The following is a 23,629-nucleotide window of genomic DNA, read 5'->3' as shown; positions in this document are numbered from 1 at the left end:
GCAGTCCCAGGGAGGTAGCAGCCATAGTTGTAGAGGTGTCTGCAGTCAAAGGGAGGTAGCAGCCATAGTTGTAGAGGTGTCTGCAGTCAAAGGGAGGTAGCAGCCATAGTTGTAGTTGTGTCTACAGTCCCAGGGAGGTAGCAGCCATAGTTGTAGAAGTGTCTGTCACAGGGAGGTAGCAGCCATGGTTGTAGATGTGGCTGTCACAGGGAGGTAGCAGCCATATTTGTAGAAGGGTCTGCAGTCACAGGGAGGTAGCAGCCGTAGTGGGAGGTAGCAGCCATAGTTGTAGATTTGTCTGTCACAGGGAGGTAGCAGCCATGGTTGTAGATGTGGCTGTCACAGGGAGGTAGCAGCCATAGTTGGAGATGTGTCTGTCACAGGGAGGTAGTAGTCATAGTTGTAGATGTGTCTGCAGTCAAGGGGAGGTAGCAGCCATAGTTGTAGAAGTGTCTGTCACAGGGAGGGAGCAGCCATAGTTGTAGATGTGTCTTCAGTCACAGGGAGGTAGCAGCCATATTTGTAGAAGGGTCTGCAGTCACAGGGAGGTAGCAGCCGTAGTGGGAGGTAGCAGCCATAGTTGTAGAAGTGGCTGTCACAGGGAGGTAGCAGCCATAGTTGGAGATGTGTCTGTCACAGGGAGGTAGTAGTCATAGTTGTAGATGTGTCTGCAGTCCGAGGGAGGTAGCAGCCATAGTTGTAGTTGTGTCTACAGTCACAGGGAGGTAGCAGCCATAATTGTAGATGTGTCTGCAGTCACAGGGAGGGAGCAGCCATATTTGTAGATGTGTCTACAGTCACAGGGAGGTAGCAGCCATAATTGTAGATGTGTCTGCAGTCACAGGGAGATAGTAGCCATAGTTGTAGATGTGTCAGTCCCAGGGAGGTAGCAGTCATAGTTGTAGATGGGTCTGCAGTCACAGGGAGGTAGCAGCCATAATTGTAGATGTGTCTGCAGTCACAGGGAGATAGTAGCCATAGTTGTAGATGTGTCAGTCACAGGGAAGTAGCAGTCATAGTTGTAGTTGTGTCTGCAGTCACAGGGAGGTAGCAGCCATCGTTGTAGATGTGTCTGCAGTCACAGGGAGTTAGCAGCCATAGTTGTAGATGTGTCAGTCACAGGGAGGTAGCAGCCATAGTTGTAGATGTGTCTGTCACAGGGAGATTGCAGCCATAGTTGTAGATGTGTCTGTCACAGGGAGGTAGCAGCCATAGTTGTAGATGTGTCTGTCACAGGGAGGTAGTAGCCATAGTTGTAGATGTGTCTGCAGTCACAGGGAGGTAGCAGCCATAGTTGTAGATGTGTCTGTCACAGGGAGGTAGCAGCCATAGTTGTAGATGTGTCTGTCACAGGGAGGTAGCAGCCATAGTTGTAGATGTGTCAGTCACAGGGAGGTAGCAGTCATAGTTGTAGTTGTGTCTGCAGTCACAGGGAGGTAGCAGCCATAGTTGTAGAAGTGTCTGTCCCAGGGAGGTAGCAGCCATAGTTGTAGATGGGTCTGCAGCCACAGGGAGGTAGCAGCCATAGTTGTAGTTGTGTCTGCAGTCACAGGGAGGTAGCAGCCGTAGTTGTAGATGTGTCTGCAGTCACAGGGGGGGAGGAGCCATAGTTGTAGATGTGTCTGCAGTCCCAGGGAGGTAGCAGCCATAGTTGTAGATTTGTCGGTCACAGGGAGGTAGCAGCCATAGTTGGAGATGTGTCTACAGTTACAGGGAGGTAGCAGCCATAGTTGTAGAAGTGTCTGTCCCAGGGAGGTAGCAGCCATAGTTGTAGATTTGTCGGTCACAGGGAGGTAGCAGCCATAGTTGAAGATGTGTCTGCAGTCACAGGGAGGTAGCAGTCATAGTTGTAGTTATGTCTGCAGTCACAGGGAGGTAGCAGCCCTCGTTGTAGATGTGTCTGTCACAGGGAGGCAGCAGCCATAGTTGTAGATGTGTCTGTAGCAGGGAGGTAGCAGCCATAGTTGTAGATGGGTCTGTCACAGGGAGGAAGCAGCCATAGTTGTAGATGTTTCGGCAGTCACAGGGAGGTAGCAGCCATATTTGTAGATGTGTCTGCAGTCACAGGGAGATAGTAGCCATAGTTGTAGATGTGTCAGTCACAGGGAAGTAGCAGTCATAGTTGTAGTTGTGTCTGCAGTTACAGGGAGGTAGCAGCCATAGTTGTAGTTGTGTCTGCAGTCACAGGGAGGTAGCAGCCATATTTGTAGATGTGTCTGCAGTCACAGGGAGTTAGCAGCCATAGTTGTAGAAGTGTCTGTCACAGGGGGGTAGCAGCCATAGTTGTAGTTGTGTCTGCAGTCACAGGGAGGTAGCAGTCATAGTTGTAGATGTGTCTGCAGTCACGGGGAGGTAGCAGCCATAGTTGTAGATGTTTCTGTCACAGGGAGGTAGTAGCCATAGTTGTAGATGTGTCAGTCACAGGGAGTTAGCAGTCATAGTTGTAGTTGTGTCTGCAGTCCCAGGGAGGTAGCAGCCATAGTTGTAGAAGTGTCTGTCCCAGGGAGGTAGCAGCCATAGTTGTAGATGTTTCTGTCACAGGGAGGTAGCAGCCATAGTTGCAGATGTGTCTGTCCCAGGGAGGTAGCAGCCATAGTTGTAGATTTGTCGGTCACAGGGAGGTAGCAGCCATAGTTGTGGATGTGTCTGTCACAGGGAGGTAGCAGCCGTAGTGGGAGGTAGCAGCCATAGTTGTAGATGTTTCTGTCACAGGGAGGTAGCAGCCATAGTTAGTCTTCATGTTTAAGGTTTGTATTGACTGCAGATCATGTAATAGTCACAGGGAGGTAGCAGCCATAGTTGCAGATGTGTCTGTCACAGGGAGGTATCAGCCATAGTTGTAGATGTGTCTGCGGTCACAGGGAGGTAGCAGCCATAGTTGGAGATGTGTCTACAGTTACAGGGAGGTAGCAGCCATAGTTGTAGATTTGTCGGTCACAGGGAGGTAGCAGCCATAGTTGCAGATGTGTCTGTCCCAGGGAGGTAGCAGCCATAGTTGTAGATGTGTAGGGTAGTAGCAGCCATAGTTGTAGATGTGTCTGTCGCAGGGAGGTAGCAGCCGTAGTTGTAGATGTGTCTGTCACAGGGAGATTGCAGCCATAGTTGTAGATGTGTCTGTCGCAGGGAGGTAGCAGCCGTAGTTGTAGATGTGTCTGCAGTCACAGGGCGGAAGCAGCCATAGTTGTAGATGTGTCGGTCACAGGGAGGTAGCAGCCATAGTTGCAGATGTGTCTGTCACAGGGAGGTATCAGCCACAGTTGTAGATGTGGCTGCAGTCACAGGGAGGTAGCAGCCATCGTTGTAGATGTGTCTGCAGTCACAGGGAGTTAGCAGCCATAGTTGTAGATGTGTCTGACAGGGGGAGGAAGCAGCCATAGTTGTATATGTGTCTGCAGTCACAGGGAGGTAGCAGATGTGTCTGCAGTCACAGGGAGGTAGCAGCCTTGTAGATGTGTCTGCAGTCACAGGGAGATAGTAGCCATAGTTGTAGATGTGTCAGTCCCAGGGAGGTAGCAGTCATAGTTGTAGTTGTTTCTGCAGTCACAGGGAGGTAGCAGCCATAGTTGGAGATGTGTCTGTCACAGGGAGGTAGCAGTCATAGTTGTAGTTATGTCTGCAGTCACAGGGAGGTAGCAGCCATAGTTGTGGATGTGTCTGTCACAGGGAGGTAGCAGTCATAGTTGTAGATGTGTCTGCAGTCACGGGGAGGTAGCAGCCATAGTTGTAGATGGGTCTGTCACAGGGAGGTAGCAGCCATATTTGTAGATGTGTCTGCAGTCACAGGGAGGCAGCAGCCATAGTTAGTCTTCATGTTTAAGGTTTGTATTGACTGCAGATCATGTAATAGTCACAGGGAGGTAGCAGCCATAGTTAGTCTTCATGTTTAAGGTTTGTATTGACTGCAGATCATGTAATAGTCACAGGGAGGTAGCAGCCATAGTTGAAGACGTATCTGCAGTCGCAGGGAGGTAGCAGCCATAGTTGTAGTTGTGTCTGCAGTCACAGGGAGGTAGCAGATGTGTCTGCAGTCACAGGGAGGTAGCAGATGTGTCTGCAGTCACAGGGAGGTAGCAGTCATAGTTGTAGTTGTGCCTGCAGTCACAGGGAGGTAGCAGCCATCGTTGTAGATGTGTCTGCAGTCACAGGGCGGAAGCAGCCATAGTTGTAGATGTGTCTGTCACAGGGAGGTAGCAGCCATAGTTATAGATGTGTCTGCAGTCACAGGGAGGTAGCAGCCATAGTTAGTCTTCATGTTTAAGGTTTGTATTGACTGCAGATCATGTAATTGACAGTAATAAACAAGCATCTTATCATGATCTGTTTGTTTTGTAGATGTATCCTTTAATCATTGCAGGAAATAAGGAGTTTGTCCAGCGACTGAAGTTGGAACGGAAGCTTGAGGCACATACTGGATGTGTGAGTTGTTACTTCACAAGTCTGATCAGGAGGCATCCTTCTGTTTACTTATTTATTCATCAAAATTCTCAGAAAAGATTATTCGATGAACAAAATCACATTCTTAATTACAGCTGTGGAATAAATGTTGACTAAACATGTGAAGTGCTGAAATTAAATGTTGTAGCTTTGCTTCAGTAAACACTATGTAAAAGTATTGTCCGCTGTAAACTTTGAACATATTCATGAAGCCAAAGGTAGCTGTTCACTGTTACCTTGTAAAGCAAAAGTTTGTTAACTTTGCTGTAAACTCTGACCTTTTAAAGTTAAAGGTAGCTGTTCACCACGACCTTTTGAAGCTACTATTAGCTCTTCTCAGTATGACATTGAGAAGTGACTGTAAGCTGTTGACTATGACCTTGAGAAGGGACTGTTAGCTGTTGACTCTGACCTTGAGAAGTGACTGCAAGCTGTTGACTATGAGCTTGAGAAGGGACTGTTAGCTGTTGACTAGGACATTGAGAAGTGACTGTAAGCTTTTGACTATGACCTTGAGAAGCGACTGTTAGCGGTTGGCTATGACATTGAGAAGTGACCGCCAGCTGTTGACTATGACCTGAAGTAGTGAATGTTAGCTGTTTACATTGACCTTGTGAAGTGAATGTTTACTATAGATGTGTCTGTCACAGGGAGGTAGCAGCCATAGTTGTAGATGTGTCAGTCACAGGGAGGTAGCAGCCATAGTTGTAGATGTGTCTGTCACAGGGAGGTAGCAGCCATAGTTGTAGATGTGTCAGTCACAGGGAGGTAGCAGCCATAGTTGTAGATGTGTCAGTCACAGGGAGGTAGCAGCCATAGTTGTAGATGTGTCTACAGTCACAGGGAGGTAGCAGCCATAGTTGTAGATGTGTCTGTCAAAGGGAGGTAGCAGCCATAGTTGTAGATGTGTCAGTCACAGGGAGGTAGCAGCCATAGTTGTAGATGTGTCTACAGTCACAGGGAGGTAGCAGCCATAGTTGTAGATGTGTCTACAGTCACAGGGAGGTAGCAGCCATAGTTGTAGATGTGTCTACAGTCACAGGGAGGTAGCAGCCATAGTTGTAGATGTGTCTACAGTCACAGGGAGGTAGCAGCCATAGTTGTAGATGTGTCTACAGTCACAGGGAGGTAGCAGCCATAGTTGTAGATGTGTCTGCAGACACATCTACAACTATGGCTGCTACCTCCCTTTGACAGACACATCTACAACTATGGCTGCTACCTCCCTGAACAGCTTACAGTCACTTCTCAATGTCATAGTAAACAGCTAACAGTGACACTGTTAGCTGTTCACCATGACCTTGTGATGTATCACTGTTAGCTGTTCACTATGACCTTGAGAAGTGACTGTTAGCTGTTGACTATGACATTGAGAAGTGACTGCAAGCTGTTGACTATGACCTTGAGAAGTGACTGTTAGCTGTTGACTATGACCTTAAGTAGTGAATGTTAGCTGTTGACATTGACCTTGTGAAGTGAATGTTTACTATGCCCTGGTGAGTTCACTGTTAGCTGTTGACAATGACCTTGCATAGTAACTGTCAGCTGTTCACTATGACCTTGAGAAGTGACTGTTGTTGACTATGACCGTGAGAGGTAACAATTAGCTGTTGACTATGACCTTTTGAAGTGACTGTTAGCTGTTGACTATGACCTGGTGAATTCACTGTTAGCTGTTGACTATGACCTTGTGATGTGTCACTGTTAGATGTTGACTATGACCTTGTGATGTGTCACTGGTAGCTGGTCACTATGACCTTGTGATGTGTCAATGTAAGCTGTTCATTATGACCTTGTGATGTGTCACTGTTAGATGTTGACTATGACCTTGTGATGTGTCACTGGTAGCTGGTCACTATGACCTTGTGATGTGTCAATGTAAGCTGTTCATTATGACCTTGTGATGTGTCACTGTTAGATGTTCATTATGACCTTGTGATGTGTCACTGGTAGCTGGTCACTATGACCTTGTGATGTATCACTGTAAGCTGTTCATTATGACCTTGTGATGTGTCACTGGTAGCTGTTCACTATGACCTTGTGATGTTTCACTGTTAGCTGTTCACTATGACCTGATGAAGCTGTTGACTATGACCTTGTGATGCGTCACTGTTAGCTGTTCACTATGACATTGTGGTTTGTCACTGTTAGCTGTTTACTATGACCTTGTGATGTGTTACTGTTAGCTGTTCACTATGATCTGGTGATGAGTCACTGTTAGATGTTCACTATGACCTTGTGATGTGTCACGCTTAGCTGTTCACTATGACCTTGTGATGAGTCACTGTTAGCTGGTCACTATGACCTTGTGATGTATCACTGTTAGCTGTTCATTATGACCTTGTGATGTGTCACTGGTAGCTGTTCACTATGACCTTGTGGTTTGTCACTGTTAGCTGTTTACTATGACCTTGTGATGTGTCACTGCTAGCTGTTCACTATGACCTTGTGATGAGTCACTGTTAGCTGGTCACTATGACCTTGTGATGTATCACTGTTAGCTGTTCACTATCACCATGTGATGTGTCACTGTTAGCTGTTTACTATGACCTGGTGATGTGTCACTGTTAGCTGTTTACTATGACCTGGTGATGTGTCACTGTTAGATGTTTGTTAGCTGTTGACTATGACCTTGTTATGTGTCACTGTTAGCTGTTGACTATGGCCTTGTGATGTGTCACTGTTAGCTGGTAACTATGACCTTGTGATGTATCACTGTTAGCTGTTCACTATCACCATGTGATGTGTCACTGTTAGCTGTTTACTATGACCTGGTGATGTGTCACTGTGAGCTGTTCACTATGACCTTGTGATGAGTCACTGTTAGCTGGTCACTATGACCTTGTGATGTGTCAATGTAAGCTGTTCATTATGACCTTGTGATGTGTCACTGTTAGCTTGTCACTATGACCTTGTGATGTGTCAATGTAAGCTGTTCATTATGACCTTGTGATGTGTCACTGTTAGCTGTGCGCTATGACATTGTGGTTTGTCACTGTTAGCTGTTTACTATGACCTGGTGATGTGTCACTGTTAGCTGTTTACTATGACCTTGTGATGTGTTACTGTTAGCTGTTCACTATGATCTGGTGAAGTGTCACTGTTAGATGTTCACTATGACCTTGTGATGTGTCGCTGTTAGCTGTTCACTATGACCTTGTGATGAGTCACTGTTAGCTGGTCACTATGACCTTGTGATGTGTCACGCTTAGCTGTTCACTATGACCTTGTGATGTGTCACTGTTAGCTGTTCACTATGATCTGGTGATGTGTCACTGTTAGATGTTCACTATGACCTTGTGATGTGTCACTGTTAGCTGTTCACTATGACCATGTGATGTGTCACTGTTAGCTGTTTACTATGACCTGGTGATGTGTCACTGTTAGCTGTTCACTATGACCTTGTGAATTCACTGTAAGCTGTTCACTATGACCTTGTGATGTGTCCCTGTTAGCTGTTCACTATGACCTGGTGATGTGTCACTGTTAGCTGTTCACTATGACCTTGTGATGTATCACTGTTAGCTGTTCACTATGACCTGGTGATATGTCACTGTTAGCTGTTTACTATGACCTGGTGTTGTGTCACTGTTAGCTGTTCACTATGACCTGGTGAATTCACTGTAAGCTGTTCACTATGACCTTGTGATGTGTCACTGTTAGCTGTTCACTATGACCTTGTGATGTGTCACTGTTAGCTGTTCACTATGACCTTGTGATGTGTCACTGTTAGCTGTTCACTATGACCTTGTGATGTGTCACTGTTAGCTGTTCACTATGACCTTGTGATGTGTCACTGTTAGCTGTTCACTATGACCTTGTGATGTGTCACTGTTAGCTGTTCACTATGACCTTGTGATGTGTCACTGTTAGCTGTTCACTATGACCTTGTGATGTGTCACTGTTAGCTGTTCACTATGACCTTGTGATGTGTCACTGTTAGCTGTTCACTATGACCTTGTGATGTGTCACTGTTAGCTGTTCACTATGACCTTGTGATGTGTCACTGTTAGCTGTTCACTATGACCTTGTGATGTGTCACTGTTAGCTGTTCACTATGACCTTGTGATGTGTCACTGTTAGCTGTTCACTATGACCTTGTGATGTGTCACTGTTAGCTGTTCACTATGACCTTGTGATGTGTCACTGTTAGCTGTTCACTATGACCTTGTGATGTGTCACTGTTAGCTGTTCACTATGACCTTGTGATGTGTCACTGTTAGCTGTTCACTATGACCTTGTGATGTGTCACTGTTAGCTGTTCACTATGACCTTGTGATGTGTCACTGTTAGCTGTTCACTATGACCTTGTGATGTGTCACTGTTAGCTGTTCACTATGACCTTGTGATGTGTCACTGTTAGCTGTTCACTATGACCTTGTGATGTGTCACTGTTAGCATGATGGCTTTGGTGAAGCAACAATTAGCTTTGTCTTTTTAACTATTTGAAGGGGTAAGAAGTTGGGGGAGATTTACATCATATATCTACATCTTCAAGTACAATTACTTTTTTGTATGCATGCATTATACAAAGATGTGTAGTTTCACTTCTTGTTATGAAGCATTTATCAGAAATTTCAGATAGTGAAATCTTGTTGTGCTTAAATTCTAAATCTCATTTGAATGAGGGCCAATTCTGGCCGAAAATATGAAGGAAGGAGAAAGCCTTGTACAGAGTTGTTTGTTTACTGGGTTTTTCCCCAGGTGAACACAATTTGCTGGAATAATACTGGCCATACAATTCTGTCGGGATCTGACGACCAACATCTTGTTATCACAGATCCATTCAACAAAAAGGTAAAATTACAATTCAACATAAAACAATGGCTCGTTGGTAGTGTAAGAAATGTTTGATAAATCATTAATTTTAGGCCAGAAGAAATAGCATGTTATTAAGCATTAGATTACAACTTTTTTCTTTTCAAAATTTATAAATACTCTCAAAATATTAAGATAAATAAACAAATATGAATGAAATATCCAAAATAATTGTAAACTCGAGTTAAACACAATAAGGTACTCGGACTAATCTACTAACGAGTAATGTTCGTAAACTCGTGTTACACACAATAAGGTACTCAGACTAATCTACTAACAAGTAATGTTTGTAAACTCGTGTTACACACAATAAGATACTCGGACTAATCTACTAACATTACTTGTTAGTAGATTAGTCCGAGTATCTTAATGTTTGTAAACTCGTGTTACACACAATAAGGCACTCGGACTAATCTGCTAACGAGTAATGTTTGTAAACTCGTGTTACACACAATAAGATACTCGGACTAATCTACTAACAAGTAATGTTTGTAAACTCGTGTTACACACAATAAGGCACTCGGACCAATCTACTAACGAGTAATGTTGGTAAAATCGTGTTACACACAATAAGGTGCTCGGACTAATCTACTAACGAGTAATTTTTGTAAACTCGTGTTACACACAATAAGCTACTCGGACTAATCTACTAACAAGTAATGTTTGTAAACTCGTGTTACATACAATAAGATACTCGGACTAATCTACTAACAAGTAATGTTAGTAGATTAGTCCGAGTATCTTAATGTTTGTAAACTCGTGTTACACACAAGAAGGTACTCGGACTAATCTACTAACGAGTAATGTTTGTAAACTCGTGTTACACACAATAAGATACTCAGACTAATCTACTAACGAGTAATGTTGGTAAACTTGTGTTACACACAATAAGGTACTCAGACTAATCTACTAACGAGTAATGTTGGTAAACTCGTGTTACACACAATAAGGTACTCGGACTAATCTACTAACGAGTAATGTTTGTAAACTCGTGTTACACACAATAAGGTACTCAGATTAATCTACTAACGAGTAATGTTTTAAATACACATCATTTTATTGTGTCCATTCTGTTGTTATAGTCGGTGAAGTAATACAAATTTATTAGCTCACCGGGTCCAAGGGCCAAGGAGAGCTTATGCCATACCGTGGCGTCCGTCGTCTGTCCATCCGTCGCTGTCCGTCGTCTGTCTTCTGTCCATCAACAATTTCTTTAAACGACTTCTTCTTCTTAACCACTGATTGGAATTTAACTAAATTTGAATGGAAGCATCCCTAGGTGGTGGAGATTCCTGGGGGCTGAGGGGAGCGGCCAAAAAGGGGTAATTTGGCTATATTTCTACAAACGACTTCTTCTGTAGAACTATGCACTGGATATCAATCATATTCAATCAAAAGCATTCATGGGATGCAGGGATTCAAAATTGTACAAAAGTCGGGGCTGACCCCCCAGGGGGCTGAGGGTGGGGCCAAAAAAGGTTATTTGGTTATATTGCTTTAAGCAACTTCTTCTCTGGAACGAAGTGATGGATATCAACCATATTAGACTGGAAGCATCCCTAGGTGGTGGGGATTCAAAATTGTACAAATAGTAGGGGCTGACCCCCCAGGGAGCTGAGGCCGGGGCCAAAAGGGGACAATTTGGCTATATTGCTATAAACAACTTCTTCTGTAGAATTATGCCATGGATATCGATCATATTTGGTCGGAAGCATTCATGGGAGGCAGGGATTCAAAATTGTACAAATGGTGGGGCTGACCCCCCAGGCTAAGGGGTGGGGCCAGAAAAAGTTTATTGCTTGGAAATGGTTGAGATCCCCACCATATAACCACATAAACAATTGCTGAGTATAAAGAGAAGAATGCACATTTGCTTCCAGGATGGCCCTAGGGTCTGGCCCCACCCTTGGAAACATAGTCCTTCGGCCATAACTTTAAAACTGTTGAGATCCCCACCCCAAAACTATATATACAAAAGCTTGGCATAAAGAGACGAATGCAGTCATGATGTTAGAATAGACCCTGGGGTCTGACCGAACCCCTAGGGACCTAGTTTCTTAGTCACAGCTTGGAAACAGTTGAGATCCCCACCCTATAACCATATAGACAATTGCTGAGTATAAAGAGATGAATGCACATATGCTTCCATAATGGCCTTGAGGACTGCCCCACCCTTGGAGACTTAACCCCTGGGTCATAACTACGAAATGGTTAAGATCCCCACCCAAAAACTATATATACAATTGTTGGGCATAAAGAGACGAATGCAGTCATGATATTAGAATTGACCCCAGGGTTTGCCCCACCCTTGCAGACTTAACCCCTGAGTCATAACTTTGAAATGGTTGAGATTCCCACCCCGAAACTATATATACAAATGTTGGGCAAAAAAAGACAAATGCAGTCATGATATTAGAATTGTTCCTGGGGTCTGGCCACAAACGTAGGGACCTAGTTTCTGAGTCACAGCTTGGAATTAGTTGAGATCCCCACCCTATAACCATACATATGCTACAAGGATTGGCCTTGGGGTCTGGCATATTCCCTTGGATCTCATTTGGAGAATATTTTGCCATGATTGCTTAGATATCCAGGTGAGCGATACAGGCCCTATGGGCCTCTTGTTTACATTATGTTAGTACTGTGGATGTAATGTTTTCTTGTTTACAGAAAGTTCTGTCCATCCGCTCCGGTCATCGAGCCAACATTTTCAGTGCTAAGTTCCTGCCGGCTTCTGGAGACAAACAGGTTTGCTTTTGTTATAATGAATCAGTATTTTACTGTATATGAAGCTTTCATGGGTTTTATCCTTCACAATTTACTATTTAACTGAATCATATCCAAACTACTGGTCTACTGTAGATGGCTGTATAGAAACCAAAGGACCACATTTATATTTTTTTTTAAAAATATGGGTAGTTTTCGGAATATGATTCATCAGTTTGGTATGAATAACCCTCACCTACTGGCACAGTATCAGAGTGGCATTGTGCCAAATGTTTCTATGATTTTTGACAGGAGACTTGACTTATTCGGCACACTGTGGCTTAGCAGGTTGTTTTCAGCGGTTCAGAGTTACAGAACTGGTCGTATCTGGTCTTGTTGCTGAGTCGTATCTGATGACAACAACCCCTGCTCAGGTCATAGTTTTCATATGATCATGATATGAAATATCTGGTGAAAAGATAAAATATGATATAAGAGGGGGGTATCTAGATATTGTAATATTTTTACGCTTGTTGTAAGATTATCATGTAGAAATGAGTTTAACATGTAGTTCTGTACAGATTGTGAGCTGTTCTGGTGACGGGAAGATCTACCACACGGAGGTTGACCGGGCAGATTCCTACACCAATAATCTCTTTGACTGTCACTTTGGCACTACATATGAGGTAAAACAGATATTTCAATGTCGTAGAATAGATGAGTGACACTTACTGACTTAGAAGAACCTTATTTTTTTATTTCAAATTCTGAAAAAATATCATTTACCATCTACTGGCAAATTTCACTACATTATCACACCTATTCTATTTATAGAAAAAAAGTACATTTTAAGACTTAACAAGACCCGTATCTGTCACTTCCAGTTAAAATCTGATTAAAACTGAAAGGTCTTAAGTACCATGACCTTGACTTTTGATCACTGATATTGAATAAACTTACAATTGTGTTAAATGTTCGAACTGGTCGTGAATTGTCACAACCTTTTTACATTGATTTTTCATTATTTTTTTCATGGAAAACAACTGATTGATTATTTAAAGTTAGGTTTTTCCAAAGCAGAATGTTGCTTTGCACAAGACATCAAACATTTGATATGTAAGTGTCATTGAAGCCCAAGATTGATTTGTAGTTTAACAATTGCATGACAAGTTATATATACAATACATATCTATGGAGGATATTCTTGTTCACAGGAGACGGAATAATAAAATCTTTTACCTGTAACTGAGCGAGATCGGGTTATCTCAGTCTTGGGCTAAGATTCTGGAACATCCCAACCTCGGCTTACACCTCTGTTGGGATTTTGTTAAAGAATCTTAACCCAATACCGAGATAACCCGATCTCGCTCAGTTACAGGTTAAAGATTTTATAAGTCCGTCTACTGTGAACAGGTAGTTTGTCTCCTGCGACAGATAGACCTTCCCCTGTAAACAGGTGGTCCATCTACTGTGAACAGGCTGTCCGTCTCCTGTAAAAAGGTAGTCCCGTCTGATGTGAACGTTCACTATTTAAAGTTTGATGATTTATTAAATATATTTATTGACTTTTCAAGATGAAAATAAGATAATGATAATTGTGGATGGAATATTATTATTTCCTTAAAAGCAAATGACAGAGATGTTTTTTCTCTACACTTGTGTTATTGTCTACTCATGATTAACAGGTATTGGTAGTGCCCAATGAGTCATCCTTGTTCCTGTCTTGTGGGGAGGATGGCACGGTTCGCTGGTTTGACCTCCGCGCCAAGTCTAGCTGCACAAAGGAAGATTGTAAAGAGGTAAGAACTTGACAAACACAAGACTCGTAAACGAGACGAACCTTATTAAGCAGCCACTTCTGTTCCAATCTAAATGATTTAATCTACTGAGACTGTTATTCAGCTGCCTTTCTCTTAGCTGTTTTACTAATTACATCTACTGATACTATTTAAATAGAAAAGAGGAAACCTATCCTTAAAGATGTTGGCAGTTGGGATAACTGAATCAACGAGGCTTAAACTTATGAGACTTATTTGATGATATCAAACTGGAATGTTTTGCTGTTGTTATTTTAGATGACTGTAATCCTCAATGTAAAACATATCTATTGATTACTTGTTTTTACTTCTAAAGGATGTGCTGATAAACTGTCACAGAGCAGTTACCTCCCTTGCGGTGAACCCCTTCATTCCGTATCACCTGGCCATTGCATGTTCTGATAGCTCTGTGCGCATCTTTGATAGACGGATGTTGGGGACACGAGCTACAGGTAAGGGTGAATCAGGACGACAAAACTCACCAGAGGAATGAAAAGGTTTATGTTATGCATATACACTGGTACCACACACTACAAGTAATACACTGGTACCACACACTACGAGTAATACACTGGTACCACACACTACAAATAACACACTGGTACCACACACTACAAGTAATCCACTGGTACCACACACTACAAGTAACCCACTGGTAACACACACTACAAGTAATATACTGGTACCACACACTACAAGTAATACACGGGTTCCACACACTACAAGTAATACACTGGTACTACACACTACAAGTAATACATTGGTACCATACGGTACCACACACTACACGTAATACTCTTGTACCACACACTACAAGTAATGCACTGGTACCACACACTACAAGTAATACATTGGTACCATACGGTACCACACACTACACGTAATACTCTTGTACCACACACTACAAGTAATGCACTGGTACCACTCACTACAAGTAATACAATGGTAACACACTACAAGTAATATACTGGTACCACACACTACAAGTAATACAATGGTAACACACTACAAGTAATATACTGGTACCACCCACTACAAGTAATACATTGGTACCACACACTACCACACACTACAAGTAATACACTGGTACCACACACTACAAGTAATGCACTGGTACCACACACTACAAGTAATACACTGGTAACACACTACAAGTAATATACTGGTACCACACACTACAAGTAATACATTGGTACCACACAGTACCACACACTACAAGTAATACACTGGTACCACACGGTACCACACACTATAAGTAATACACTGGTACCACATACTACAAGTAATACACTGGTAGCACACACTACAAGTAATACACTCGTACCACACACTACAAGTAATACCCTGGTACCACACACTACAAGTAACACACCGGTACCACACACTACAAGTAATCCACTGGTACCACACACTACAAGGAACACACTGGTACCACACACTACACGCAATACTCTGGTACCACACACTACAAGTGATACACTGGTACCACACACTAAAAGGAATACACTGGTACCACACACTCCAAGTAACACACTGGTAACACGCACTACAAGTAACACACTGGTAGTGTGTGTTACCAGTGTGTTACTTGTGGTGTGTGTTACCAGTGTGTTACGTCTAGTGTGTGGTACCAGTATATTAATTGTAGTGTGTTACCAGTGTATTACATGTAGTGTGTGGTACCAGTATATTACTTGTAGTGTGTGGTAACAGTGCATTACTTGTAGTGTGTGGTACAAGTGTATTACTTGTAGTGTGTTGGACTATTGTATTACTTGTAGTGTGTGTTGCTAGTGTGTTACTTGTAGTGTGTGTTTCCAGTGTGTTACTTGTAGTGTGTGGTGCCAGTGTATTACTTGTAGTGTGGGGTACAAGTGTATTCCTTGTAGTGTGTGGTACCAGTATATTAATTGTAGTGTGTTACCAGTGTATTACTTGTAGTATGTGGGACCAGTGTATTACTTGTAGTGTGTGGTACCACACACTACAAGTAATATACTGGTACCACACACTACACGTAACACACTGGTAACACACACTACAAGTAACACACTGGTAACACACACTACAAGTAATATACTGGTACCATACACTACACGTAACACACTGGTAACACACACTACAAGTAACACACTGGTAACACACACTACAAGTAACACACTGGTACCTGCCTTTATAGTTGCATGTAGTAAATGATCACCTGATGTTAGCAGTCCTTTGTGGTTCACCACTGAACCTAGGTTGGACATAGCTTTAGATGGATAGGCTATCTGTTGCTAAGTAACTATGCTTACTATAGCATTACAGGTATATTTAATTGTTGCTAGGTAACTATGCTGGACATATCATTACAGGTATATGCTATCTGTTGCTAAGTAACTATGCTTACTATAGCATTACAGGTATATGTTATTTGTTGCTAGGTAACTATGCTTGCTATAGCATAACAGGTATATATTAATTCTTGCTAGGTAACTATGCTGGACATATTATTACAGGTATATGTGATTTGTTGCTTGGTAACTATGCTTACTATAGCATTACAGGTATATATTAATTGTTGCTAGGTAACTATTTTGGACATAGCATTACAGGGATATGTTATTTGTTGCTAGGTAACTATGCTGGACGTAGCATTAAAGGGATATGTTATTTGTTGCTAGGTAACTATGCTGGACGTAGCATTACAGGGATGTGTTATTTGGTGCTAGGTAACTATGCTGGACGTAGCATTACGGGGATATGTTATTTGTTGCTAGGTAACTATGCTGGACGTAGCATTACAGGGATGATGTGTCGCTTCACTGCGCCTTCGCTATCTGGACGGTCTTACAGAATAACCTCCCTTAACTACAGCCCCGATGGGGAAGATGTTCTTGTTAGTTACTCCTCTGAGTACATCTACCTGTTCGGTCATAAGGTAAGTTCATTTAAAGTGGTTCCCTCTTATTACTATTGGCTTACGTCAGGGGTATATCCATGCTAAATCTGTTTGCTTCTTTTTAAATAGATCACCCCCTTTATCAGATCAGTTTGATTGGAGCTACATTTTGATGTCCAATACTAACCTATAAATTATTTTTTGCTGTTACAGGAAAACAAGTACAAGTGTCTAGGGAAAAGCCTTCCACCCGAATCTAAGTCTTCTAACCCCCGACACAAAAATGTGGTAAGTCTCTTTGTGAACTCCAACCCTCAATATCAGAATGTGGTAAGTCAGTATGTGAACTCCGACCCGACACAAAATGTAGCATGTCAGTTATGTACTCTAACCCTAAACATCAGAATGTGTTAGGTCATATAGTGTATTCTAACCCTCGACATCAAGATTTTCTGTTTATAAACTCTAACCCTTGACATCAGCATATGGAAGAAAAGTAAAGAAAGTATAGAATAATCAATTTTAATGGGTTTGTGTATAATTATTCCCATATAGGTTTGCACTCCGTCCGTCTGTCCTTCTGTCTAGGATTTGTCCGGGACATATCCTCTATACTATTTCACCTGGTGTAACCAGATTTGGTGTGCAAGGACATTGTGTGATGGAGGAGTGCAAAATGCAAAAAGAAGGTCACTATGACCAATGACTTGACCTTTGAATTAAACTTTTGATTTTTTTTGTCAGGGGCATATCTTTTGTACTTTTTCACCTGGAGTAACCAGTTTTGGTGTACAGAGACATCTCAGGATGGTGGAGTGCAGAGTGCAAGAATTATGTCACTGTGACCTATGACTTGACCTTTGACTTTAACTTTTGAAAATGTTTGTCTGGGGCATATCTCCTATATTTTTTCACCTGGTGTAAGTAGATTTGGTGTACAAGGACATTTGGGATGATGGAGTGCAAGAAGTATGTATCAGGATATTTTCCGACAGTAGATACATCCTGACATAAGTGTACTGTTTGTTAAATATAAAAATCATTACCGATGGGGAACTATGGATTGCCTTGCAATACTTTGCCTTGCTATATAATGCCACTATAATACATGCACATTCATTATTATTTCTTCAATATATGGGGGTTAAATGTTGGAACAAGATAAGTGTCTCCCCCATACACAAAATACTAAAACTATTTATATGTCCAGTTCCCAGATGTGAGCATAAATTATGACATTTTACAGACAGATGACAGCTTCAAGCCAGTAAAACAGTCATCAGAGGTGTCGGACTATAAACAATCCAGTTCTTCCACAACCTCCCATACAGTGAGTGGTGGAGGCACAGACCAGGATGATAAAGGAAAGAAGCAAGGGGACTCTGACAGGGGAGAAACAGGCACGAAGGGTGGGGGCTCTGACAGGGGAGAAACAGGAACGAAGGGTGGGGGCTCTGACAGGGGCGAAACAGGAACGAAGGGTGGGGGCTCTGACAGGGGAGAAACAGGAACGAAGGGTGGGGGCTCTGACAGGGGAGAAACAGGAACGAAGGGTGGGGGCTCTGACAGGGGAGAAACAGGAACGAAGGGTGGGGGCTCTGACAGGGGAGAAACAGGAACGAAGGGTGGGGGCTCTGACAGGGGAGAAACAGGAACGAAGGGTGGGGGCTCTGACAGGGGAGAAACAGGAACGAAGGGTGGGGGCTCTGACAGGGGAGAAACAGGAACGAAGGGTGGGGGCTCTGACAGGGGAGAAACAGGAACGAAGGGTGGGGGCTCTGACAGGGGCGAAACAGGAACGAAGGGTGGGGGCTCTGACAGGGGCGAAACAGGAACGAAGGGTGGGGGCTCTGACAGGGGAGAAACAGGAACGAAGGGTGGGGGCTCTGACAGGGGAGAAACAGGAACGAAGGGTGGGGGCTCTGACAGGGGAGAAACAGGAACGAAGGGTGGGGGCTCTGACAGGGGAGAAACAGGAACGAAGGGTGGGGGCTCTGACAGGGGAGAAACAGGAACGAAGGGTGGGGGCTCTGACAGGGGAGAAACAGGAACGAAGGGTGGGGGCTCTGACAGGGGTGAAACAGAAATGAAGGGTGGGGGCTCTGACCAGGGGGAGAGAGGAAAGAAGGGTGTAGGCACTGACCAGGGGGAGAGAGGAAAGAAGGGTGTGGGCACTGACCAGGGAAATACAGGAAAGAAGAGTGTGGAAGAGGGAGTAGTAAAGGAAGGGACAGGCAGCAAGGGCAAGGGTGGACCAAAGGGCGGGCCAAAGGGAGGGGTTAAGGGCAGGGCAGATGATGGTGGGAAAGACATGTTGAAGGAAAGAGAAAGAGGTGTGACAGAAGGGCTGGTGACTGTAAAAGGAGGGAAAGGTACAGAGGATAAAGGGGTGACAGGGGAAGAGTTGAAAGAGGTTACAGGGAAAGACCCGGTTGTTAGAGAACCAGATAGATTGACAGAGCAAAGAGAATCGAAAGGAGACACCCGACCAGAGGAGGGGACAGGAGTAGAGGGAGGGGCACAATTGGGGAGTGAGAAAGGATTAGGCACAGAAAGAGTGGTACAATTGGGGAGTGAGGCAGGATTAGGTGCAGAAGGAGGGGCACAATTAGGGAGTGAGGCAGGAATGGAGGTTGGGTCAGGGTTAGAATTAAGCAGAGGAGCAGGATTAGAAGGAGGGAGTAGGGGGGTAGATGCTGCCAGAGCTATGGGTGGTGCCCTGCCTGGAGCTGTGTGTGGGACATTGGGTGGAGTTATAGCTGGAGACATGGGTGGAGCTAGCACCTCATCAGCTACAGAGGCATTAGAGGAGTCTGCTGTAGGACACCCACCTATAAAACGTTTACGTCTGCGTGGTGATTGGTCAGACACAGGCCCTAACGCACGTCCAGAGAGTGAGCGGCAGGCCCAGGGGACAGGTAGGTCATGATGTACTATTCAAAAACAAGTCAGAGGTAAATAGAAACCAGAGAACAAGATATAGGTGTACATATACTTCTGAAAATAATGAAACTGTTTAACTTGCATGTGTAAAATATGTGATATCATTATTGTGATACATTGTATATGTAAATGCTTTTCATGTTTAAGTTTTTAGTAATTTTCACATTGCTGGTGAGATGTTCAACATAATGTATTGTGTTTGTTCAGCTGAGCAGAGGAGAAGTCCACACACCTCCATCATGCAGCGTATGTCAGACATGCTCACTCGCTGGTTGGACGGAAACTTGCGAAGGACAGAAGGTGAAGGTGAAGGTTCAGAAGAGCAGGTTCAAGAGTCGGTGGTTAGAACTGAAGGATCAGAGGTGATCACTGAGGAATCAGAACAGGCTACTCGGGAGGGAGGTGGAGGAGTGGAAGACTTGCCCCAGGGTGGAGTTACTGAAGACCCAACCTCCTCTGGGGAGGGGACAGAAAGGGCAGTTATTGGTGGTGCATCAGGTATGGAAATCTTAGCTTCAAACTACAAGTGGTACACAGGACTAAACTTGACATGATTAGTTCTGATGTCACAACTTACTGTGTAACAAAAGATATTTTTTCGAATTGTCGTGACATGAATTTGATAAGTTGAATTTCTCTGGCTAGCTGTCATTTGAAAGACTGCACTGAATCTTCTGATCAAATTTTCTCAATTTCACATTCACATTTTGATTAAAATGATACTCTTTCAGAAAGCTGTGGAGGTATAATGGAGGGTGTGGATGATCATGGGAGGCCTGGTATCACGAAGACTGTGTCTCGGCTATCAGATAGTGAGGGACTGTCTCAACAGACAGAATCATCAGTGGAAGGTTCTAAGGGAGTCCCCAGAGTAACACCTCAATGTACTGATAAACAAGTGAAAGACAATGTTACAAGTAACAACCAGAAATGTGAAGGGTCAACAAGTGCAATATCTGGTGTTGTAGAAGGACCCACAGCTAGTGCATCCAGTCAGGGGTTGGCTGAGGACTCAGTTCAGTCTACCTCGGAGAGACCAGGGTCATCGTTAGGCCAACAGCCTGCAGTTATTGTTGGCGACCATGGTAACCAGGATGCACCACTGTCCCCTGGACAGATGGAGCCTGTCATCAGCCTCCATTACTCATCCGAGGGAACCACCAGTAGTACCATCAGATTGGGCTTTGCAAAATTTGAAAACTTGGAAGCTGGTTTGCTACAGAGAAGTGCTGAAAATGCTTCCTTGGCTCCTCTTGTTAGAGACACCAGTCAGTTTGAACGAGACGATGGTCACCCGCGTCTGTTATCCCAGATGGCTAATACTGGGGACTTAGACAGTTCTCAGGAACAGAGTGATTCAGCCAGTGCCCAAGGGCAGAACAATTGTGTGAGTCCCCTTGGTGGTAGTGAAATATCTAGTCCCCCAGGTCCTTCCAGTTCTGTGAGTCCCTTTGGTCAGAATGATTTGACAAAACTTCAGGGTCCTTGGGATTCAGGCAGTCCCAATGGTCCCAGTGATTCAGCCAGCCCCAAAGGACACAGTGATTTGGCCAGTTTCCAGGGACACAGTGATTCGGCCAGTCCCCAGGGGCACAGTGGTTCAGCTAGTCCCCATGGACACAGTATTTCGGCTAATCCCCTGGAACACAGTGAATTGGTTAGTCCCCAGGGACACTGTGATTCAGCTAGTCCCAAGGGACACAGTGATTCGGCTAGTCCCCAGGGACACAGTGATTCTAGCCTAGTTTTAGACAGTCCGGTTTGTGTTAGTGGGGACTTGAACAGTACAAGTGAAAGTGAGGGTAAAACAGGACAGGAAGGTGGACAGGAACATCTGATGGAAACAGATGACTACATCACTGATCCCTCGTCCAAAGGGGCCAGCTCTAGTGCCCAGCCAGAGTCTATGCCCTCCTTTACATCTAGTGTAGGTCAAATTAATACAGAACCTAGTCATTTATACAATGAAGTTTGTGAGGAGGAGGCGAGTGACAGCCAGGGATGGGATGTGTCCTCCAAGGTAGGGCCGTCTTTCCTAAGGGTGGGGACAGACGAAAAGGAGTTGGGGAATTTAGGGGATAAAGATAAGAAAAAGAAGGGGAAAAAAGATTTGAATTCGAAGGAGGTAAAAAGAGTTTCGAAGTCACCTGTGTCGTCAAAAGGGAAGATATCCTCCAGTCCAAACGAGACAGGACAACCTCAGGAAGTCACAACTAAACAGGAATCCTCTTTATCAGAGGATCAAACACCTGAGATGAAAAGGTCACAGCAGTCAACCTCACAGGAATCTGTGTCACAGGAAGTGGAAGAGGGTAGTGTGGCGCAGGCAGCGAAAGGAGGGGCCTCCACTGATCTGGGTAAGTCCTTCAGGGGTCAGCATGGAAATGGTCCACAGTTTGTACTGGAGGGAAGAAATGTCAGAAAGTCAAGAATTCAGTTGTAATCTGTGATAAAATGAAATTTGGTATATTGTGTATACATAGTTAAACTGTAGCTTAAATAGAGCTGGTTTACTTTTCTTATGTCAAACTGATTTTTACAAGATTGATAACTCATCAGAACTTAATTTACAGAAACCGAGAGACAAGCAGAAGCTGCCACTCCGAGCACCCCCAGAGAGGCCGCACCAGCCAACCGTCGGCGACGGATAGGCCACAGTGGACCTCCCACAGGGAACTTCCAGTTGTCGACGGATGAGGAGAGCAGTGATGATGACACAACTACACCTCGCAGGAGGAGGTAGTTATCTGTGATGTACAGTCAAGTTGATCTGTTTGTTACAGCATTGCAGTCAGTAGTATATACTCATAGTCAGAAATTAGGATGACATTGCAGTCAGTATGTATATACTCATAGCCAGAAATTAGGATGACATTGCAGTCAGTAGTATATATTCATAGTCAGAAATTAGGATGACATTGCAGTCAGTATGTATATACTCATAGTCAGAAATTAGGATGACATTGCAGTCAGTATGTATATATTCATAGTCAGAAATTAGGATGACATTTCAGTTTATAAAGTAACAGAGGTTTTTGATGATTTCATAAAGAAACCTTTCCATTGCTAGAATAAGAATTCTTATATCTGTGTTATTCTTTTACCTGTAATCTTTTCACCTGTGTTTCAGAGAGAACAGGGATACACTTGAGCGTCACATCACAGCTATCAGACTCCAGGAGCTGTACCGCAAGCGTCAGGAGGAACGGGAGAAGGAGGAGATGGAACTAAGAAATATACACCAGCCATCCTTTACTACAAAGTTTCGGGGACACAGAAATGCCCGCACGATGGTAAGGCTCCAAATGCTGTGATATAAGGTCAGAGGCAACACAAACCGCTGCATGAAGACAAGGCTCATTAAACTGTGATGAATTCAGAGGCAACAGTAAAGCCTGAACATATTCATTATCAATTAATTGTTTAAAAACATTGGGCACACATTAGCATTCTCTTCAGTTTCTTTCCAGGCAATTTCTATGCTGTAATTCCTGTACCTAACTTTAAAGTACCTTCAACTGATACACTGTGTAATGGGAAACAGTTAACCTCTTCAAATGGACAGTGTTTTAGACTGGAAATTAAGAGACAATGTCAGTGGGTTTTATGTTACTAATTTCTGGGGGAGCTAGTTTGTGATGAGTTGGTTTTGTGTTTACAGATAAAAGAAGCTAACTTCTGGGGGAGCCAGTTTGTGATGAGTGGGTTTTGTGATTCCAGATAAAAGAAGCTAACTTCTGGGGGAGCCAGTTTGTGATGAGTGGGTTTTGTGTTTCCAGATAAAAGAAGCTAACTTCTGGGGAAGCCAATTTGTAATGAGTGGATCTGACTGTGGCCACATTTTTATCTGGGATCGCTACACGTCCAAGCTGGTCATGTTACTGGAAGGTGACCGCCATGTGGTCAACTGTCTGCAGCCTCATCCCTTTGACCCAAGTAAGTATTACCTGCTCCAAGTGCATGGTAAGTACTGATTTTGACTTTTTACTGAAACGTGACTTCTACATGGTAAATATGTGTACAGCCATTG

At 43.6% G+C, this 23,629-nt stretch overlaps 1 protein-coding gene across 2 annotated transcripts in view; it reads left to right on the top strand.

Moving 5' to 3' along the window:
* The window catches only part of LOC110454309 (collagen alpha-2(I) chain-like), a 46,513-nt gene that overhangs the window by 1,238 nt on the left and 21,646 nt on the right, over positions 1–23,629 (top strand). The window contains exons 2-15 of one of the 2 annotated variants that reach the window (XM_021503754.1): positions 4,355–4,416; positions 9,139–9,231; positions 11,923–12,000; positions 12,540–12,644; positions 13,644–13,757; positions 14,092–14,227; positions 16,535–16,695; positions 16,870–16,944; positions 17,903–19,574; positions 19,807–20,097; positions 20,331–21,956; positions 22,173–22,338; positions 22,730–22,892; positions 23,379–23,535. In XM_021503754.1, the coding sequence (XP_021359429.1) occupies positions 4,355–4,416; positions 9,139–9,231; positions 11,923–12,000; positions 12,540–12,644; positions 13,644–13,757; positions 14,092–14,227; positions 16,535–16,695; positions 16,870–16,944; positions 17,903–19,574; positions 19,807–20,097; positions 20,331–21,956; positions 22,173–22,338; positions 22,730–22,892; positions 23,379–23,535 (4,899 nt within the window). Of the gene's footprint in view, positions 1–4,354; positions 4,417–9,138; positions 9,232–11,922; positions 12,001–12,539; positions 12,645–13,643; positions 13,758–14,091; positions 14,273–16,534; positions 16,696–16,869; positions 16,945–17,902; positions 19,575–19,806; positions 20,098–20,330; positions 21,957–22,172; positions 22,339–22,729; positions 22,893–23,378; positions 23,536–23,629 lie in introns of those variants that run through there. The other variant, XM_021503755.1, reaches the window with a different exon arrangement.

Source organism: Mizuhopecten yessoensis, unplaced genomic scaffold (assembly GCF_002113885.1).
Source record: "Mizuhopecten yessoensis strain PY_sf001 unplaced genomic scaffold, ASM211388v2 scaffold7763, whole genome shotgun sequence".
Classification (NCBI taxonomy): Eukaryota; Metazoa; Mollusca; class Bivalvia; order Pectinida; family Pectinidae; genus Mizuhopecten; species Mizuhopecten yessoensis.
This window is presented reverse-complemented; position numbering and strand designations above follow the sequence as displayed.